Source organism: Carettochelys insculpta, chromosome 27 (assembly GCF_033958435.1).
Source record: "Carettochelys insculpta isolate YL-2023 chromosome 27, ASM3395843v1, whole genome shotgun sequence".
NCBI classification, from domain to species: domain Eukaryota; kingdom Metazoa; phylum Chordata; order Testudines; family Carettochelyidae; genus Carettochelys; species Carettochelys insculpta.
Window position 1 is genome coordinate 2,431,585 of NC_134163.1, and position 19,246 is coordinate 2,450,830.

Below are 19,246 nucleotides of genomic sequence, written 5' to 3' on the forward strand. Positions count from 1 at the left end.
TCTGGCATGATTTGTTCTTCACAATTCCATGCTGGCTGTTACCTATTGCCTTATTTTCTTCTAGATGTTTGCAGATGTATTCCTTAATTACTTGCTCCATTATCTTTCCTGACACGGAAGCTAAACTGCCTGGTCTGTAGTTTCCTGGGTTGTTTTTTTTTTTTTTTCCTTTTTATAGATAGACACTATGTTTGCTCTTTTCCAGTCTTCTGGAATCTCTCCTGACTTCCATGACTTTTCAAAGATGATAGAGGACGTATGGAAACCTTTAGCTATCAGCTCTGAGTGTTCTAGGATGCATTTCATCAGACCCTGGTGGCTTGTAGACATTATCAGGACTCTGCCATGAGTTCCTCCTCAGGGTGGACTGGGCTTTGGTGCGAGAATCGGAAGAGGGTACTGCTTAAGCCTCAGAGGGTGTTACATGGCCCCTGACTTCCACAGAGCCAAAATCAGCAAGGTGTACAAATCTGGTTCACAGTCTCCTGGAGCGACAGTGTGGTTTGAATGCTTTCCACTGCCACCGGGGCGGGGGGCAGCTCGTTGCACAGAGCCAGATGTCCCAGCTTTGGTGTTGCTGCCTCCTTCTCACACCCCTTCTTTGTTTCTTTGCCAGGCATGTGCTGATATCCCTCGCTCTGCTCTACTGCTGCCCCTTGTTCACCTACTTCCATTCTCGGTATGAGATACCTTCCTATGACGCAGAGCTGGCGTACTGGCCTGGTGACTCCTGGCCAGTCGCGCTGCCATATCTCACCCTGAGGGAACGTCGCAAGTGGTGTTAGGAGGAGGTGCTGCGGGTCACAGCCCTGGAGTATATGGGGAGTGGGAGGCGTGGCAGCGCACAGCCGTTTGCTGCTAAAGTACCAACATCCCTATTTCTGTTGCTTGGAATGGCTGTTTGGATGCCACCAGGGTGACTGGGGAGCAGCACCTACTGCAGGCGCTGATTGGGAAGTCTGCCTGGTCAGAAGAATCGTGTTTTCCCAAGTTCACACTTTGCACTGATCCCCAGTGGAGAGGGGGTGACCCCTGCTGGAGCAATCACATTAATGAAGCAGAAGCCAAAGTGCTGGCAGCTGGCATGGAGCTGCTCCGATTAACATTGTTATTTATTGATGAATGTGATTCTTCCCCTAAGTGTTGTGTATTAAAGCCACAGACACACTGATAAATGTCAGAAGACATCTCTGTACCCTGATTTCTCACCCACATGGACACATTTCCACCAAAGCCTCTCTGTCACCTTGTTCGGGAGGGCTAGATTTTGGAAGAGCTGGAATCTAGAGGTTGACCTGCCTCTCCCACTGGGGTCCTGCCCTTATTGCAACACTCTGATCCTAACCCCGCAGAGGGTAGCTCAGCTTCTGCTTGCCTGCTCAGAGAGGGGCAGGCTGCCTTGCCGTGTGGCCAGGCGATGCTGAACTCGCGCATTGACTGGGGTAAAGCATTTTGGGCACTTTGGACAGTAGAGTTAAAGCCTCCTCTGGCAGAGGCCCGGCCGCAGCCTCTACGCCGCCCTTTCCCATTCAGCCATGGTGCAGAAGATTTTGGTCCACAATGGAGCTGGCTGGGAGTGGGCATGGACATGTCCCCAGGCCTTTCTGTGTGGCAATGACACTGATGAGGTTAGGCAAAAAATGGTCTGGCTGCCGTAGTCTCCCTGCTGTTACCAAAGACCTCGCCCAACTGCAGTGAAATAGGGACACACTGAGGGCTCAGGAAGGCTGTTTGGTCTGAGAAGCAGACACGGTTATCAGCTCATCTCTCTGTGGGCTGGGAACTGCCATGCCGTCCAGGAGCCAGGCTGTCTGGGGAGCCCGGGCCCTGCACAAGCAAAACAAAAAAGCGTGAGGCAATTGCTGTCTTCGCTGAGCCCAGGGTGTAAAGTATCAAACTGGAGAATGAACTCCAGTTCAGATGTCTCCCTTTGTAATCTGGGGGTAAAGTCATTCGTTTTGCGATGCAGGATTTCAGGTCTTGAATGCTGTGGCCTGCTCCATGGAAATGCTCAGTGACATGCTAAAGTGTATGCAGAATCCTAATGTCTGATTTGTGTCCATTCATTCTTCGGCCAAGTGATTGTCCGCTTTGTCTTCTATACATAGCAGAGGGGCACTGCTGGCACACGATAGCATCTATTACATTGCTAGACGTACAGGAGTGTGAGCCCTGATCATGTAACTGACATGGTTAGGTCCGGTGATGGTGTCTACAGTGTAAATATGCGGACAGAGTAGGCAATGGGGTTTGTTGCAGGGAGAAATTCCAGGATTAGTATTTCTGTGGTGTGGTGTGGCCTGTGGATACTAGTGAAAATTTTCCTGAGGTTGGGAAGTTGTCTGTAGGAAAGAAAAGTCTGTCTCCCAGGGTCTGAGAGTGCAGCATCACATTCCAGTACAGGTTGTTTGGTGGGGCTGAGTTGGGGCTACAGGTGTTCTATTATTGACCTTCTTGGGCCTATGCAGAAGCAGCTCGTTTCTGGGTATTCATCTGGCCCTGTCAATTTTATTTTATTTTAGAACCACTTCTCCCATTGGGTAATGAAGTTTCATGAATGCCTAGTAGAGATCTTGAAGTTTTTGGTCTTGGTTAGTAAGACTGGAGCAGAAGCGGTTGTATCTAAGAGTGTGACTTTAAACAGTGGATCATGTGATGTGCCCTGCATGGAAGCTGGAGGCATGTAGGTGGTAAGTGTAGCGGTCAGTGGGTTTCCGGTAGCGAGTGGTATCGATTCAGCCATCAATGATCTGAACTGTGGTATCAAGGAAATGGATCTCTCGCATGGAATGGTCCAGGCTGAGACTGATGGTGGGGTGCAGGTTGTTCAAATCTCTGTGGAACTCTCCAAGAGGCTCTTTACCGTGGGTCCAAAGGATAAAGAGGTCATCAATGTAGCATGAGTAAAGGAGGAGTAATAGGGGACAGGAGCTGAGGAACATTGTTTTAAATCAGCCATAAAAATGTGGGGCTATACTGGGGGCCATGCTGGTGCCCATAGCAGTGCCGCAGATCTGGAGGTATAAATTGTCCCCGGATTAGAAATAGTTGTGGGTGAGAACAAAGTCATGTAGCTCAGCCACCAGATTTGCCATGGTAGCGCCTGGGATAATGTTCCTAACTGCTTGTAGTCCAGCTTCATGTGGAAGATTGGTGTAGAGAGTCACTGCATCCATGGTGGCCAGGATGGTGTTGTCAGGAAGGTTTTGGATGGTCCGTAATTTCCACAGGAAGTCAGTGGTGTCTCCGAGGTAGCTGGGAGTGCTGGTGATGGAGGGCACAGGCAGTAAGATCTCTGCAGGCAGTGTAAGAAGTGGCTCCAAATGGGAAGCAGCTGCTGCAATGGCTGCTCCCCACGGGGTTTCCTGCAGCCCAGAGCCAGGTAAGTGCCCCCCGCTCCCGCCCCCGCCCCTGCCCCCGCACTGGGCACCGTCAGCACCTTCTTCCTTTGGTCTCCTGCAGCTGCAGCAACAGCAGAGATATGTCAGCAGGCAGCAAGTGCTTCCGTGTGTTTGAGGGGCTTTGGAAGGGGTTAGACAACAGACCCCTAAGAACGCCAGCGTTCCGGCGACACTAGGCTAGCTCCAGGGGACCTGCCTCAGTGCCAGAGGGATGGTGCACAAGTGCCAGGGGAGCTCCTGTGCTCACAGGACCAGCCCTGCTGGGTCCCTCTACTACCCCCTCAGCAGCCACTAGATGTCAGGTCTGCATGGAAAATTAGGTAAAGGTTTGCAGTTACAGAGAGGCAAAGGTGCAAGAAAAGAAACCATGGCCTGAACTCTCTGCTGCCCTGTGCACACGCATACAGGGGAGAATGCTGCCTCTCTGCTTTAGCAGAATTTTACACCCACTTCCCCTAGTCAAATGACTGCACAAACTGCAGGAAAATGAGAATCAGATCCCCCATTTTTGTCTGCCTGGCCTGCTGTGCTCTCTGTTCCAGCGTGTGTGTCTCCCTGTCTGTTCCCCTCCCTTTGTCTCTCATATCGCATTCAGGTCTGTCTGTCGCTCCCTGTCACACACTCCCCCTTTCAGTTTTCCTCCCCATTTAATTCTCTTGCTCGTTCTGCACAAACACGGCACTTCCACTGCATTCTTCTGCTGCCTAGTAATAACTTCTGGTCACTTTTAAAGGTTGCCTGCTGGGCACCTTCCCTGCCAAAAGAGCTGTCCAACCCCAGCTCAAAAGCGCAGGAGGGCTTGGTGATGAAGCCGGGTGTGAGGACTGCATTCCCCTGATTAGGCTGCATGTGTTTCCTACTGCCCTGCAGTAACCTGAGGTGGGTGCCTCAGCTTCTCTAGGCACAGCATCAGGGCATAGCTGCTGATGGGAGTTTGTGCGAGGACCTCCCACAGGTATGAAATGGGCCTTCATGCCAATTGTAGCCTAGGCAACCAGGGTGGCACCTTTCTTCCTCAGGACACAGGAGAGGCCTGGCTGAAACATGGAGATATCTATGTATTGCATAGAACTGGAAGGGACTTTCAGAGGTCATTGAATCCAGTCCCCCACCCTCATGGCAGAACCTAACTGATTTTCTGTTTTTGAATCTAACCTGCCCTAGCCAGGCCCCCTCAGGGACTGAGCTCACAACTCTGTTTACAAGGCCAATATTCTAACCACTGAGCTATCCTCCCCCCAAACCAGGGTGGCTGGTTTGAATTGGAACTGGGCAGTTGAGCTGGGACCTCTCTGCTGACTGGAGGGGAAGGAAGGAGGGCCAGGGCCCTGGCTCAGGGCCCCTCTGGGCCCCCTCTCCCCAAGATGGATTGTACTGACAAATCTGTTCTACGCCTTGTCTGTCGCCTAATAACCTGTCTGTTCTCCCTGCTGAATGACAGTCACATCTGATTATGGATGGGGTGCAGGGTCTGGTGACCCCACTCTCTGTGACAGGCCTTTATTCCCCTTACCCCTGCCAAAACACCATCACCAGATAACTTGGCCTGGGAAGAACTGGTCATCAGTGGTTCCCAAGCCACCTGGAGGGGCTGCCTGGAAGAGCTGTGGAGGTGGGTATTTCCAAAGGCCCAGAGAGTCAGACATAGAGCTGCAATGCAGGGAAGCAGACAGGGTTGGGTGGAGGCGAGCAACAGTCCCCAGACTCAGCAAGTTGCTGCAGACAGACCCAGTAGCAAAAGCATCCTATTGTAATTAGGCCTGTGATCTGAGCAGGTCTACTTTCTAAAGGAGGTGCCTGCACCGGAGTGGGTCCCACAAGCATCAGTCACAACTGGGGGTGTGACCAAAACCCAGGCAGGCTGATGGATGTGCTGAGAAGCCCCCCGGTTACTCTCTGGAAAGATCATACGAGATAACATCAAAAGCCTTACTAAAGTCAAGATATGTCACATTTACTGCTTCCTTCCTACCTGCCAGGCTTGTTATACTGTCAAAGTAGAATATTAAGTTGATTTGGCAAGATCCGTTCTTGGCAAAGTCCTATGGATTGCTACTTGTCACCTTATTTATCTTCTAGGTGCTTACAGACATTATTTCCACCATTATCTGCCTGGGTAGCAAAGTTAGGCTGCCTGGTCTAATACCCCTCTTTTTACAGATAGATACTATGCGTGCCCTTTTCTAATTCTCTGGGACCTTTCCCATCCTCTAAAAGTCCTCACAGATAATTGCTAGTGATTCAGAAATCTCTTTGGTCAGTTTCTTAAGTATTATAGGGTGCATTGCAAAAATCTCAAACTCCTGGCCTGAGTAATTCCCCAATCCTGCAAAATAGTTTTATTTAATCAGGCCTGCCTGGGAAGCCACCCAGAGTGAGGCGGCCCATGGGGACCCTCACACACACACAGCTCTCAGCAGCATCCAGACCCCAGTACCTACATAGTCCCAGCTGTACTGTTTGGCCTGGGAAGCCATGCCAGCTGCTTCCACCATGAAGTAAACTGCCAGCCAGGGAGCCACCTGAGCTGATGTGCTTCTGCAGCCAGTAGAGCAGAATTGGTGGGCTTCACTTTGGGTTACCCTGGGCAGAGGCAGGAGATCCAAGTACAAGGATGTGGATGTTACTGGGGAGGGGGCAAGCGGGATCCCCATGTGAGGGTGTGGACATTAGCAGGGGAACAGGAGCATCCCAGGGTGAGGACATGGGGGTGTCAAGGAGAGGACTGAGTTTCAGGGGGAAAAACACTATCGACTTGCATGCAGTGTGCTGCCAACCCCAAGCGTTCAGAGCTCATGAATTAGCCTCCTGCTCCAACCCCAAAACGAGAACAGCCTCTGGAAATCGTAGGTAAAAGTGCACTGGGGCATTTCATCTGGCACCTGGCGTTTGAAGACTTTGGCTGAACTCAGGACATGTTTTCTAGCTTTCCTCCACAAACCAAAAGAGAAAAAAAAGAAGCTTGGATTCTCTTCTAATATCATGTACCGACAAGAAAACATGAACTACTGAGTCAGAGCAATCACAGTTGACAGCAATGCATGAGGCAGCAGTTCCCAGATCTGGCTTAATTCTAATAATGTGGATGGGGCTTTCCAGAAAAAAAAAAAAGAAAGCCCTAGTTACGAGGAGGCTTGTGATCAAATCAGGAGAGTTGGCATTGCAGCTATCTAGTTAGTTTCACAAAGGGTACGTCTACACTAGCCAGCTACTTTGAAGTAGCCGGCACAACGCTGAAATAGCACACATCGCGTGTACATGCGCCATATGCTAATTTCAACGTTGAAATCGATGTTAGGCGGTGAGACGTCGAAATCGCTATTAGTGCCCTACTTCGACGTTCAATGTCAAAGTAGGGCGTGTGTAGATGATCCGCATCCCACTACTTTGAAATAGCGGGGTCCTCCATGGTGGCCACCAGCTGAGGGGTTGAGAGACACTCTGTCCAGCCCCTGTGGTGCTCTATGGTCACCGCATGCAGCAGCCCTTAGCCCAGGGCTTCTGGCTGCTGCTGCTGCAGCTGGGGGTCCATGCTGCATGCACAGGGTCTGTAACTGGTTGTCGGCTCTGTGGATCTCGTGCTGTGCAGGGCAAGTGTGTCTGGGAGGGGCCCTTTAAGGGAGCAGCTTGGGGCTTTGCTGGCCCCTTATTTCGATGGGGAGCGCTTGTGCGTGTGTGTGAGAGAGAGAGATGCTCCACATTTCCTTCTGGGGACGCTCCTTTCGATGTTCCCCGTCACTACTTCGACGTGGAATGTCGACGGCACCAGCCCTCGAGGACGTGTAGACGATACACGTCAAAGTAGCCTATTTCAATGTCCTTACTTCAAAATAGGCTACTTCGACATAGTGAGCTAGTGTAGACGTAGCCAAAATGAGTTGAGTCACACAGCTTACACCTGTGGACAGGACAGCTCCACACACACCTCCCCAAGGCCATGGGGACATGCTGACAGCAAGATGGAGTTAGCAGCAGGAAGTCACTGTAGCTCTGCTATTGGTGCTGGTGGGAGCCCCCAGTGGGGGTTTAATCATTTAGGGGACAGCAGGTTGGGCTGGTGGACTTGACAGAGGGAATGCAAAGAAACCTCCCCACCCCAAGAGCCCTGCCAGGGAGGGGTGCCCACTGGCCTGCTAGGTGGAGCTGAGGCCTGGCGCTAAGTTAAACTGAGTGAGAGACCCCTGATGTATTGCATCAGACCCTGCTGACTTGAACAAGTTAAAAATGATGGACAACTCTTCTTTTCCCTATTTTAGCATCTGATCTTATTCCATGTGTTCAGGAAGGTGCAGGGAGGTGGCAGGCAAGAACAGCTGATGGACTCTGCAAGATAAGTTGAGGTTTCAGAGTCCAGTTCCCCCATGAGGAGCAGGAGACAGGGAGAAAGATTTAGGAACAAGAAATGATGCAAAAACAGAGTTAATCAACACAGAGAGCAAGAGAGAGACAACATTTTAGAGCAGCAGGGAAGCTCTACTGCCAGTTCCAGCCAGGTGGGATGGCCAGGGCTTTGATCTACTCCCCTTCCCTGAGCCACCCCACGCTCCATTTGTAACTGAGAGAAAGCCGTGCTAGTCTACATACTATCACTCAGTCTATATACTCTTCACTTCAATTTCTTACAGCTACTGTTGCATGGCAATCCCCCACACCCTCTTCCCTGAGCCCCTGCTTTCCCCCTCCTCCAGGAGGGAGAGAACAATACCTGTAAGAAATGTGAGTTACTTTCACCCACTGACTCCCCTTGATGGTGCCCAATGTCAGGAACAATGGTGCAGCACTTCACGTTTACACAGAACACACAAGAGCTAAAACGCCCTCAAAACCAGCTTTGCAGACTTTACACAGCTAGGAATGTGTCTCCTTCTCAGATTAGGTTCACTCCTTATATCATCAATTGTGACAGACCCCACAGCCATCTCTAAAAGGCCCTGCACTTCCGGGCGGCTCCTTGCGGGCCTCAGAAACCAAAGTACAAAAAGGAAGATTTAAGTGATTGCAAGTGAAAAGAGATTGATCAAAGTAACTTACAAAGCTAAACGTAGCCGGCTCCGGCTCCGGCTCCTGGAAGGGCTGCTCCCCTTCTGGGTCAGTGGGCGGCTGTCCCACCCCGCTGCCACAAATGTCCAAAACAACCCCCAAGCCACCCTTTCGGGGGGGTTCCCACCTTGCCTCAGGTGGGTGAGAGGCAACAGTTCAAAAGCCCCCGGCCTTACCTCAGGCAGGGGCTGGAGAAAGTTAGCTCTTGCGTCAGGGCCCAGGCCTCGCTTAGGGGCAGGGCGGCAAACACCCACAGCGCTCTGCCCCAGCTGGCAGAGGTCGGGGGGAGACTTCACCACATCCAGGCCCTGGTTGCAGCAGTGCCACCTGCTGCGTGGGTCAGCGGAGAATCCAGACCGCAACACGCTGACCCTTGGTCCTTTAGCGGTCCTCTCCACCCCAGGCCAGCTCCATCCTCCCCCTCCAGGCATACCTGGGTCCAGTCGGGATTTCGAGGGTTCCCCAACTGGCGGGGTGCTGGTGAGCCAATCGAGGCCTCTGTGGCTTGCAAATCCCGCTGCCTCAGCTTTACTCTCGGTGCAGACCAGCGATGAGGCTGAAGCTGCTCCTCAGGGTCAGGTGGGTCCTCTGGACCCTCCCACGGTGACAGGGTCCTGGGGCCCAATCCAGCCTGCCGCTCTGGGCAGGTCCTTAGCCCTCCCCACCGAGCTGGGAGCAGCGAGCTGACCTCTCGCTCCTCTGGAGGCTGGGCCCCCAGTGAGGCCTCAGGCTGTGGTTTTATAGTCCTGGTCCCGCCTCCTGACTTCGGGTCGGGTGACTGGGCGGGCCCGAGCTCTGTACAAAATGGCTGTCGGAAGGGGGTCCTCCCCTTCCAGTTAGTGGGGTGGCCATCCCACCCCACCACGCTAAAGTAAAATGAAACACTCCAGCTAAGCCCAGCACACCAAGAGAACTTGTTCCAGATCATATTTTTCATCCTGGCTCTTATTTCAGGCACAGTTCTTCATAAGCCAGAAACACCTGACCTGAGCCCAGCTGAGTTCTTTGTTTCCAGGTCACTTCTTGTGTCCTCTTACGATGGAGGGAGTCTGTGAAGCCCGCTGAAGATGCTCATTGACTGTTCCCCATCCCTTAAAGTGAATTTTCCCAGGGTGGGAATCGTTGGTCTAAGTTCTCCCTCTCCCTCACCAGCCCCTCTTTATCTGAAGAGTGCAAAATTCACAGTGATTCCAGCACCGGGGCATGGTCACTGTGGTGGAGCCTCCAGCCCCACGTCTCTTCGGAGGACCTTCCCACCATCCTCAGACCCCCGTGATCTAATCCATATCCCCACAGACAGGGCTCAGTGGCCTAGCCAGTGCTCCCCCTTCCTCAGGGTCACAGGGGGTGGCGGTAGGGAAGCTCAGACCCTCCCTCTCCACCAAGCTCCAGCCCAGGGCCCTGTTGGTGGTGAGTGTTTCCCCATCCACCAGCTCAGTGGGGATCCCACACTGCAACATGCTGATCTCCCAGGTTACCTCCCAGTTCCCTGCCCTGGGCTGCTTCCTACTCCATCTCAAATGAGGCACGCTGCTCCAGCTCTGGCTGCTCCTCCCTGGCCAGCTGCTGCTGCATGTTCTGGCAGGAGCTCTTTCCCCTCTGATGGCCAGCCCCAACTGGCCTCCCTGGCCTTTATACTAGGGCAGCAGTTGAAGCACGCCCAGCAGGGCAGTGGAGGAGGGGCTTTTTCTATCCAGAAAGCCTCGTCCCCACCCCGTGACTAGTGTGGGGTTGGTCTGTCACAATCACCCTGTCACAATCATCTGTCACAATCACCCTGTCACAATCATCTGTCTTTGCACAACCAGCCACAGTTTGGGGTTACAGAAAAAGCAGAACTATTTACGGCTTGTTGTTTTGAGCACCGGGCCATCATGTTCCTTAAGCACCACTAATGGTTTTCACTAGGCGACTTAGGCTAGGTCTACACTTGCACTTGATTGACAAAACTTTTGTTTTCCATCAGTGTTTCCCTCCTACAATAAACAACAAAGTCTTGCTGGTGCAAGTGGGAGTGAGACTGCAGCTTTGTTTGCAGGAGCACTCTACTGTCAACAAAGTGAAACCCTGCCGCTAGCAGTGGAAATAGCTTGACGACAAAAGAGCCAACATTCACACAAGCTGACTTTTACCTTGTGTCTAAAAGCCGTGTAGTGTCAACAAACCCCAAGCTTAACAAGCAGGTTTACATTTCATATTTCTAACTTCACACACCAGAATGATACATGCACACAAATCGAATATGCACATTCAACAGATTACGAGCTTTCCAGTGAGAGGTCACGCGCCGGACTTTGTATAAAGCATATTCAAAATTGTGCACATTCAGATTCAAAAACATATATTTATAAAAATATGGGGTGTGGCATCCCTATATGCAAATGCACAATTTTAAGTTGTTAACAGGTGATGTATAAGAAAGATATATAACCCACTGGCAAGTGTTTCTTACAGCAGACATAGGGAAATCTGGCTCTGCAGTTCAAACAACAGTAGCTCATGCTTACAGCTCTGGAGGCCCCTGGGTTGATCCCTGTTATGGCAACCATTACATATGTCCCATATCTACATGGGCTGCCAATACCTAGAGAGCTGCTGTGCTTCAGTGCTGTGCTGCTGAACTGACCTCCCTACAAGGCACCAGAGACAGCAGTCACTGTTAGAGACACAAGCATTAGGATGCCATACTGGGATCTGTAGCTTTGGACGCCCTAGCATCAGTCTGAACTACCAGCACCAAGTTGCCATCCTGGGATTGAGGCATCTCCGAAATTCCAACAATTCTGAGGTTTGTGTGCTCTGAAATGCTGCCCTGATGCTCGGGAACCACCGTGAGGGCCGAGAAACCCACACGGCCACACTGGATCTCCACCGGTACCAGAAATTACAGTCGCTATGAGGCATGTGGGTACCCAGTGCAGATGCTAGGGTTTGGGGCATCAGAAACATCAGCCAGCATGAGGACCATCAACCCATGCTGTCTGAGAACTTCCAAACCACCAGCCAGCATGTGTATCCTAGTCAAGGGGCTTCTACACTCCAGAACAGGGGGTCAGCCACCTATCCAAGTGTAACCCTTCTGCCAGAAGGAGTCGGCAGCAACCAGGGTCAGGTTCAACATCTAGGGGTTCCTTTTCATCCATCTCACATAGAACTGGCTCCAGCCCCCACCCAATAGCCTGGGAAATTCGCACAACTCTGGGCGCCTTGGAGGGACAATGCTTCCCCACTCACAAGCACAGAGTCTGAGTGTAGAAAATAAACTTTTAATGAACCAGGCAGAAAAGTCAATTAATGTATGCTTGGGAAAATACCACACCCAGAGTTCATAACCAATCCTCATGTAACTGTTCCAGCTCAAATGGACTGAGCAGTGTCCTTTGCCTCTCAGGCTCACCAGCCCAACAGTGTAAACAGCCAATCCACACACCCAAACTTTCTCCATACCCCACTTCAAATGCCCCACTTACAACTCTGTCCAGGTTATGCAGGCCCTGACACGTTAATCTGATGCATTGCCTCATTGAAACTGAGGCAATGCCACCTTTGCTCTGGTCTGGCGTTCTGCTTGCCCCCTGCCAGCTGCCCCACCAGCTGTCTGCCGGTCTCTCCTGCCGGCTGGCTGCTGGTCGCCCGCTGCTGTCTTGTGAGTTTCAGCGATTCCAGCTCTCCTTAGCTTCAGCTACCAGTGATTTCAACTCATAGTGGTATTCAGCTCTGCACCTAGCCACAGCATCTCAGCATCCACCAAGGTGGATGCTCACAGAATAACTATAAACCCATCTTCAGATCTATCTTTGAACAATGGCAGGAGAGAACTAGTCAAACCAGTTTTACAGCTGTATAGCCAAAAGGCTTCCAGCCAGCTGGTTCAATCACTATCCCTCACCCTCCTTTCACCACACAATGCTTAGCTGGAGGGAGCCCTCTGCAATCCATACCTTGCGCAGCAGTGATGACTGCCCTGTACCCCTACAACAACTTCAAGCATTGGTGAGACTCCATAATTCTTACACTGGGTAACAGCATCAATTGTGACTTTACAACAACATGCTGTTTACAATAGATAAAAGCTCATTGTTTCACCTGCTCCCATCAGGCTTTGTTTACAAGACCTTACATATGCACACCTTTGCATTTTCAGTCAAATCATCATCTCTGAAGGACACATTCTCCATATCCTTCAGCAGTATTGAGCTCCTGCTGGCACATTCCTTACACAAGGCAGAGTGCCAAAATTTGCCCTTTTGATCTCTATGTATGGTCCAAGTGCCAGTGACACTTTTTAAAGTCACTAATAGTCCCACTTGCAACATCTTCATTAATAAATACATGCAGATTCAGAGCATTACTGTTTACTGTGGCTGATGGCAGGAGGGAGAGCTCTGGTGTGCAGAAGTGAGGTTGGCATGTTCTGGGGGCAAGCGAGCTGCAGAAAGGAACTGGACAGCCCTGGGGAAGTAGAACCTCCAAATGCCTCACTGGAATTAACCACCTGCCCGAAGGATGGGGGCAGTGATTGGTGCAGTAGCAAGAGAGGGCACAAATGGAAAGCAAGAGGGCTCAGCCCCCATCCCAGAAAGTGGGCAGAGGTGGGGGCAGAGGGACTAAAAAATCCCTGCCCTGGAGAAGATGGCAAGGTGGAGCAGAGGGACTCTATACTTGTCCCTGCGGGGCAGATGGAAGGCATGAGGAGGCAGAAGGGCTCAGTCTCTATTCTCAAGGGATGTAGGGGCAGATGGCAGAGATGAGGGAGCAGAGGGGTCAGTCCCCTTCCCCAGAGAAGAGGGGGGCAGATGGCAGGGGGAGGAGGTGGAACGTACAGCAGGAGAAGTAGCTCCACCCCCTCCCTCCCCTTTGGCCTGAAGGGCCCAGCTCCGCATTCCCAGCAGCTCGGCACCACCCCACACCTACAGCCCAGCCCACCTGCCTGCCTGCCCTGTCCCTCCACCAGCCAGCTCACAGGTGGGGCCCACATGTGCCCAACTTCCCACGACTGCTCCACTCACCATGGTGTGCACCTGCAGGAAAAGAGTGACGCCTGAGGATCTCTGTGCCCCTGCTGCATGGAAGAATAAGGGCGGGGCTGATCTCCTGTCTTGTGTGCTAGTGAAAATCAGCTCACATACCACTCTTGGCACATGCTGGGGGTTGCTGACCCCAGCTCCAAAATATGGGCCAACACCAGCCATCGTAAGTACAATGGCCACAAAGTGTTCTACTCCCTGGTGGTGGAATATTTTGTACTGGGTGTTTTCAGAAGCTGATACCAAAGCAGTGAAACAAACCTCTTTTTTGGACACTGCTCCTCCTTGAGCTGTGCGAACTGCTCACCATGGGCAGAGTTCTTAGCACTGCTCTGATTCTCCGACCCAGCTGCTGGCCACTGCCTTTAGGAAGTAGGGTAATACAGTCTCCATAGAAAGTAATATCCGACTTCTTGCAACCTGTTTTTTCCATGAGGGTGTTTGACTGAACTCCACCATGAAGCCTCTAAAGCCGTGTCTACACGTGCCGGCTACTTCGAAGTAGCAGCACTAACTTCGAAATAGCGCCCATCACGGATACACGCGTCGGGCGCTATTTCGAAGTTAACTTCGACGTTAGGCGGCGAGACGTCGAAGCCGCTATCCTCATCAAGAGATAGGAATAGCACCCTACTTCGACGTTCAACGTCGAAGTAGGGACCGTGTAGTCGTTGCGCGTCCCACAACGTCGAAATTGCAGGGTCCTCCATGGCAGCCATCAGCTGAGGGGTTGAGAGACGCTCTCTCCAGTCCCTCAGCTCAATGGTGGCCGCGTGGAGCAGCCCCTTAAAGGTCCCCTCCCCCTCCCTTCCTGTGCAGGAAGCTGGGGGAACGTGCAGGCAGCAGCCTAGACACGCGGCCAGCCTGCACGTCCCTCAGCCACCCAGAACAGGGCCAGCACCTGCCATGGCTGCCCGGCAGCCCCCCCAACGCCCCCAGGGGAGCCCCCCCCCCAGGGGAGCCAAAGCAGCCAGGCCAGCCAGCCCGGCAGCCAGGCTGGCAAGCGGCAGCGGGGCCCCTCCTGGACAGAGGCCAAGCTGCGGGACCTGCTGGGGCTCTGGAGCGAGGAGGAGGTGCTCCAGGTAATGGGGAGCAAGAGGCAGAACGCAGATGCGTTCGCTCGGCTGTCCACGGGCCTGGCCGCCTGGGGTCACCCTGCCCGCACTCTTGACCGTGTCAGGAGTAAGGTTAAGGAGCTGCGGCAGGGTTACGCCCGGGCCCGGGATGCGGCTCGACGATCTGGGGCCGCCCCCGTCACTTGCCCCTTTTACAGGGAGCTCAGGGACATCCTGGGCCCCCGGCACATCTCCTCCCCTCCAGCCACCCTTGATACTTCGGCCGACGAGCCCCAGCAGGCCCTGCAGCCGGAGTCCGCCCCGGAGGTAAGCCCCGCACCCCAGGGGCCCCTCCCGGAGCCCACCCCTGGGCCATCGCGGCAGGAGGAGTAGGAGGAGGAGGAGGGGGGCTCCTCCTCCGCAGAATCCAGCCTGCAGATCCTCCTCCTGCCATCCCGGAGCAGCAGCCGGGCCTCCGCCCCCCCGGGGATCTCCGGACCGTGGGAGTGGACCGACAGGTGTGTACCCCCCTCTAGTGTACACCCCTGAGCTTGAGGGGCGTGGGTAATAGATATGTGTCCAGGGCCCCCCACATGCTCACATGGCCATGACCCCAAGGACAGCAGGGCCATGTCCCTCACAGCAGTGCATCAGCCCCTGCCCCCCCACACACACCGCATGACAGTGCCATGCCCCATCCCTGGGGCAGGGGGGAGCGGAACCTCGAGGGGCCCCCGGGAGGAGGGGGTGGGACACCCCGCAGCAGCAGCAGCAGCATGTGATGGAGTGGGGGGAGTGCAAAAGGGAGACTCAGGCTAGATATGAGCAACAAAAGCCGAATAGCTCCCAGGGGCAAAGGATGATCCTGGGGTTACAGCTGGCAGGTGACACCTCTGCTCTGGACAAAGAGGAGGGAGGAGCCGAGCTGCCTTTGAAACGGGCGGGGGGGCGGGGGCCGCAGGTAGAGGCTAGGGGAAGGGAGAGCTGGAAGGCCGCCAGCCTGAGGAGGGGGAAAGCTACACCCCAGAGGGGCACCCCTTGGGGTCTTCTCCCCAGGACGGGTTGGAAGGACTGTCTCTTCTGACAGCTGGTGCTGTCACTCCTGGGAGAAACTGGGCATCTGTGGCCTAAGAAACCTTTCCTGTCAGACCCTGCGGAGTGAAGTGAGAGTCGCTCCCACCAGAGGACGGGGTGCAGTGCAGGGGGACCCCTGAACCCCATCCATCACAGCAGCATCTCCCGGGGACGGGGATGGGGAACCTGCAGCACAGGGCTGGCGGGACAAAGGCCACGGCTCGGGGCCCACACTAACGCCTGTCTCCATTCTTCTTCCCCCCACTCCTCTCCTGTGTCCCGCAGCTGCACCATCGGAAGGACTGGAAGAGAGTGCCGGCGAGGCATCAGTCGTCCCGGAGACCCCTCCGGGGCCATCGCTCCAGGCAAGCCCCTTGGCCGAGGACCAACCGGCCCCACGGCGGGCTAGACGGCGGACCCCGCACCACCACCAGCCGACAGTGACGGACCCCCCAGCTGCTGGCCATCCACCGTCGGCAGCTGGAGGTGGCGGAGCAGGGCCTGCGGGTGGAGCAACGCCGCCTCGAACTGCAGGAGCGGGCGCTGGCCTGGCGCCAAGAGGCATGGGGGGCCTACATGGACACTTTCAACTGCTTTGTTGACTACCTGGCCCCCCATGCCACGCCGGCCGCTGCAGCGCCCGCCCTGACTGCTTCACCCACCGCACCACCTGCTGCTCCGCTCGTTACCGTCCCGTCCGCTGTTGCCCCGCCATCCACCAGCGAGGGCCGGACCGCCGAGGGACCCCTGGAGCCAGCTGAGACTCACCGGGCATATCTTCCGGTCTGCCCTGCCCCGCCCCCAGCCAGCCCCGGACAGAGCTGCGGCCGCGGCAGGGCTCCCGGCCGCCCACCCCCAGTGCCGGACTTTAGGGGCGTGGGGCCCGGGACGTGGCCCCCCCCCCTTGTATATAGTTGATTTTTAAAAAAGGACAATGATGGACAGTTTTAGTTCTCTTTTTTTTGGGCTCCCCCTTTGCCCCGTCCCCCCCATGTAAATAGTTTCTCCCCTTTATCATCCCTGGTTTTCTTTTTAGTGAACAAACTTTTTTATTACTATCATTTTCTTTGTACACATTACTTTTGTTACACACATCTTGTGTATAGTTTGTTCTTGTTTTAATTCTAGTTCCAAAAAAACAAAGTTCTCAAAGAAAAACCAGTTTAAGTTCAGCCACAAGTGCGTGTTGTCATTTGTCCAGGAAAAGTGTGGGGGGGTGCGGTTGGGTGCTCCATGGTGTGGGCGTTGGGGCAGGGAGTGTTGTGAGGAAGGGGTGGGCAGTGGGGGGCCTGGCAGAGTTCACCCCGCGGCCTCATCATCGAAGTGGGCCCGCAGGGCCTCCCGGACCCGGGTCCCTTCAGGGTCCACCTGGAGACTGGGGGCAGCGGGTGGCTGCACATCGGCCCTGCCGGCCTCCACAGCCCAGCCCTGGAAAAAGGCCTCCCCCTTGCTCTGCACCAAATTGTGCAGGGCGCAGCAGGCACCCACAATCTGGGGGATGTTGTTGGGGCCCGCATCCAGGCGTGTCAGGAGACATCTCCAGCGTCCCTTCAGGCGGCCAAATGAGCGCTCCACCACCTGGCGTGCATGGTTCAGGCGCTGGTTGAAGCGCTCCTGGCTAGCAGAGAGATGGCTCGTGTACGGGTGCATGAGCCAGGGCCGGAGGGGGTACGCCGCTTCTGCGATGACGCAGAGGGACATGGTGGTGTCCCCCACAGGGAGCTCCCGCTGGGGGATGTAGGTCCCCGCCTCTAGCCGGCGGCACAGGCCCGAGTTCCAGAAAACCCGGGCGTCGTGGGTGCTGCCAGGCCAGCCCACATAAATGTCCTGGAAACGGCCCCAGCTGTCCACCAAAGCCTGGAGGACCACAGAATGGTAGCCCTTGTGATTGATGTAGCGTCCTCCACTGTGATGCGTGGCGCGGATGGGGATGTGAGTCCCATCCAGAGCCCCGAAGCAACTGGGGAAGCCCAGGGTGGCAAAGGCCGCGATGGTGGCATCTGGGTCCCGCAGCCTCACGAGCCTGTGCAGGAGCATGACGTTGATGGCACGCACAACCTGCAGGGAAAGCACATGGGAGAGCACCAATGAGGGGTGAGCAGGGTGTGCGTGGCCCTGCCCTGCCCTCCCCCGCCCTGCCCTGCCCTCCCCACCTCTGCCCTCCTCTGCCCTGCCCTCCCCCGCCCTGCCCTGCCCTCCCCTCCTCTGCCCTCCTCTGCCCTGCCCTCCCCTGCCCTGCCCTGCCCTGCCCTCCTCTGCCCAGGCCCCCCTCCCCTGCCCTGCCCTCCCTCCGTGGGTCCTCTTACCTCCATGAGGACAGCCCCGACGGTGGCCTTGCCGACACCAAACTGCTGGCCCACAGATCGGTAGCTGTCTGGAGTGGCCAGCTTCCAGACAGCGATGCCGACCCGTTTCTCCACAGGGAGGGCACGCCGCATGGCAGTGTCCTGGTGCCTGAGTGCGGGGGTGAGCCACTGGCACAGCTCCATAAATGTCTGCCGGCTCATCCTGAAGTTCCTGAGCCAGCAGTCGTCGTCCCACTCCTCAAGCACCAGCCGCTCCCACCAGTTGGTGCTGGTGGGGTAACTCCACAGCCGCCAGCGTGTGAGGCGGGGCGGGTGGGGGCGGGGTGCTGCAGGGTTGGGGGTTGAGCCCTGCTGCCCTGGGGGCAGCTCCTCCTCCGGTGTAGCAAGGAGGTGCTCAGCTGCCTCCCGCAATGCATGGATCAGGGCGAGCCCTGCTCCTGCCGGGAGGGCTGGGTGGACCTCTAGCTGCTGCTGCTGCTGCTGCTGCTGCTGCTGCTGGGGGTCCATGCCTGTGTTGCCCGGGGTCTGTGTGCCTATGGCTCCTCAGACCGCGTGCTGTGCAGGCTGAGTGTGTCTGGGAGGGGCCCTTTAAGGGAGCGGCTAGCTGTTGCCCCAGAAGCGCTAGTCCGCCCTGTGACCCTGTCTGCAGCTGTGCCTGGCACCCTATTTCGATGTGTGTTACTTTGGCGTGTAGACGTTCCCTCGCAGCGCCTATTTCGATGTGGTGCTGCGCAACGTCGATGTTGAATGTCGACTTTGCCAGCCCTGGAGGACGTGTAGACATTATTCATCGAAATAGACTATTTCGATGTTGCTACATCGAAATAAGCTATTTCGATGTAGGCTTCACATGTAGACATAGCCTAGGGTTCCATGCCAGTCCCAAGCCTAGATAAAGGAGGAGGGTTGGTCAGATGAGTGACAATGCGCTGATCGTGAAACAATACGAATGAAATTTGATGCCAGTACACTAACTGTTAAAAGATGCTGGCTCAGTTGTTGCCCAGATAAACAAGGTCTGCAGCACCAATCAAGCAACTGGGGTTCAGCTGATAAGTTGGCTACTGAAAGAAAATTACTCCTAACCCCTATACTATCAATTGGAACATGGAACGTCCCAACACTGTGGGCGACTGGAGAGATGTGCAGCTGTGAAGTCATTTGGTCAGGGAATGAAACGAAGCATGAGGCAGGAGTCGGATTCCTTCTTAGCAAAAGACCTAGAGGAGAATTGTCAGGATACAATCCAGTGAGCGTAAGAATGATGGTAGTGAGAGTCGAAGGAAAACCGTTCAACATCTTGGTTGTTCAGGTATATGCATCCACGTTAGACAGTAAGGAGG

The 19,246-nt window shown here is 54.7% G+C and overlaps 1 protein-coding gene across 1 annotated transcript in view; it reads left to right on the top strand.

Annotated features, from left to right (window-relative positions):
• Positions 1 to 1,150, top strand: part of ACER1 (alkaline ceramidase 1) — a 36,872-nt gene extending 35,722 nt beyond the window's left edge. Inside the window, exon 6 of the mRNA XM_074978580.1 lies at positions 617 to 1,150. Coding sequence (XP_074834681.1) covers positions 617 to 785 — 169 coding nt within the window. The 3' untranslated portion in view covers positions 786 to 1,150. The remainder of the gene's footprint in view (positions 1 to 616) is intronic.
• The last annotated feature ends 18,096 nt before the right edge of the window (positions 1,151 to 19,246 follow it).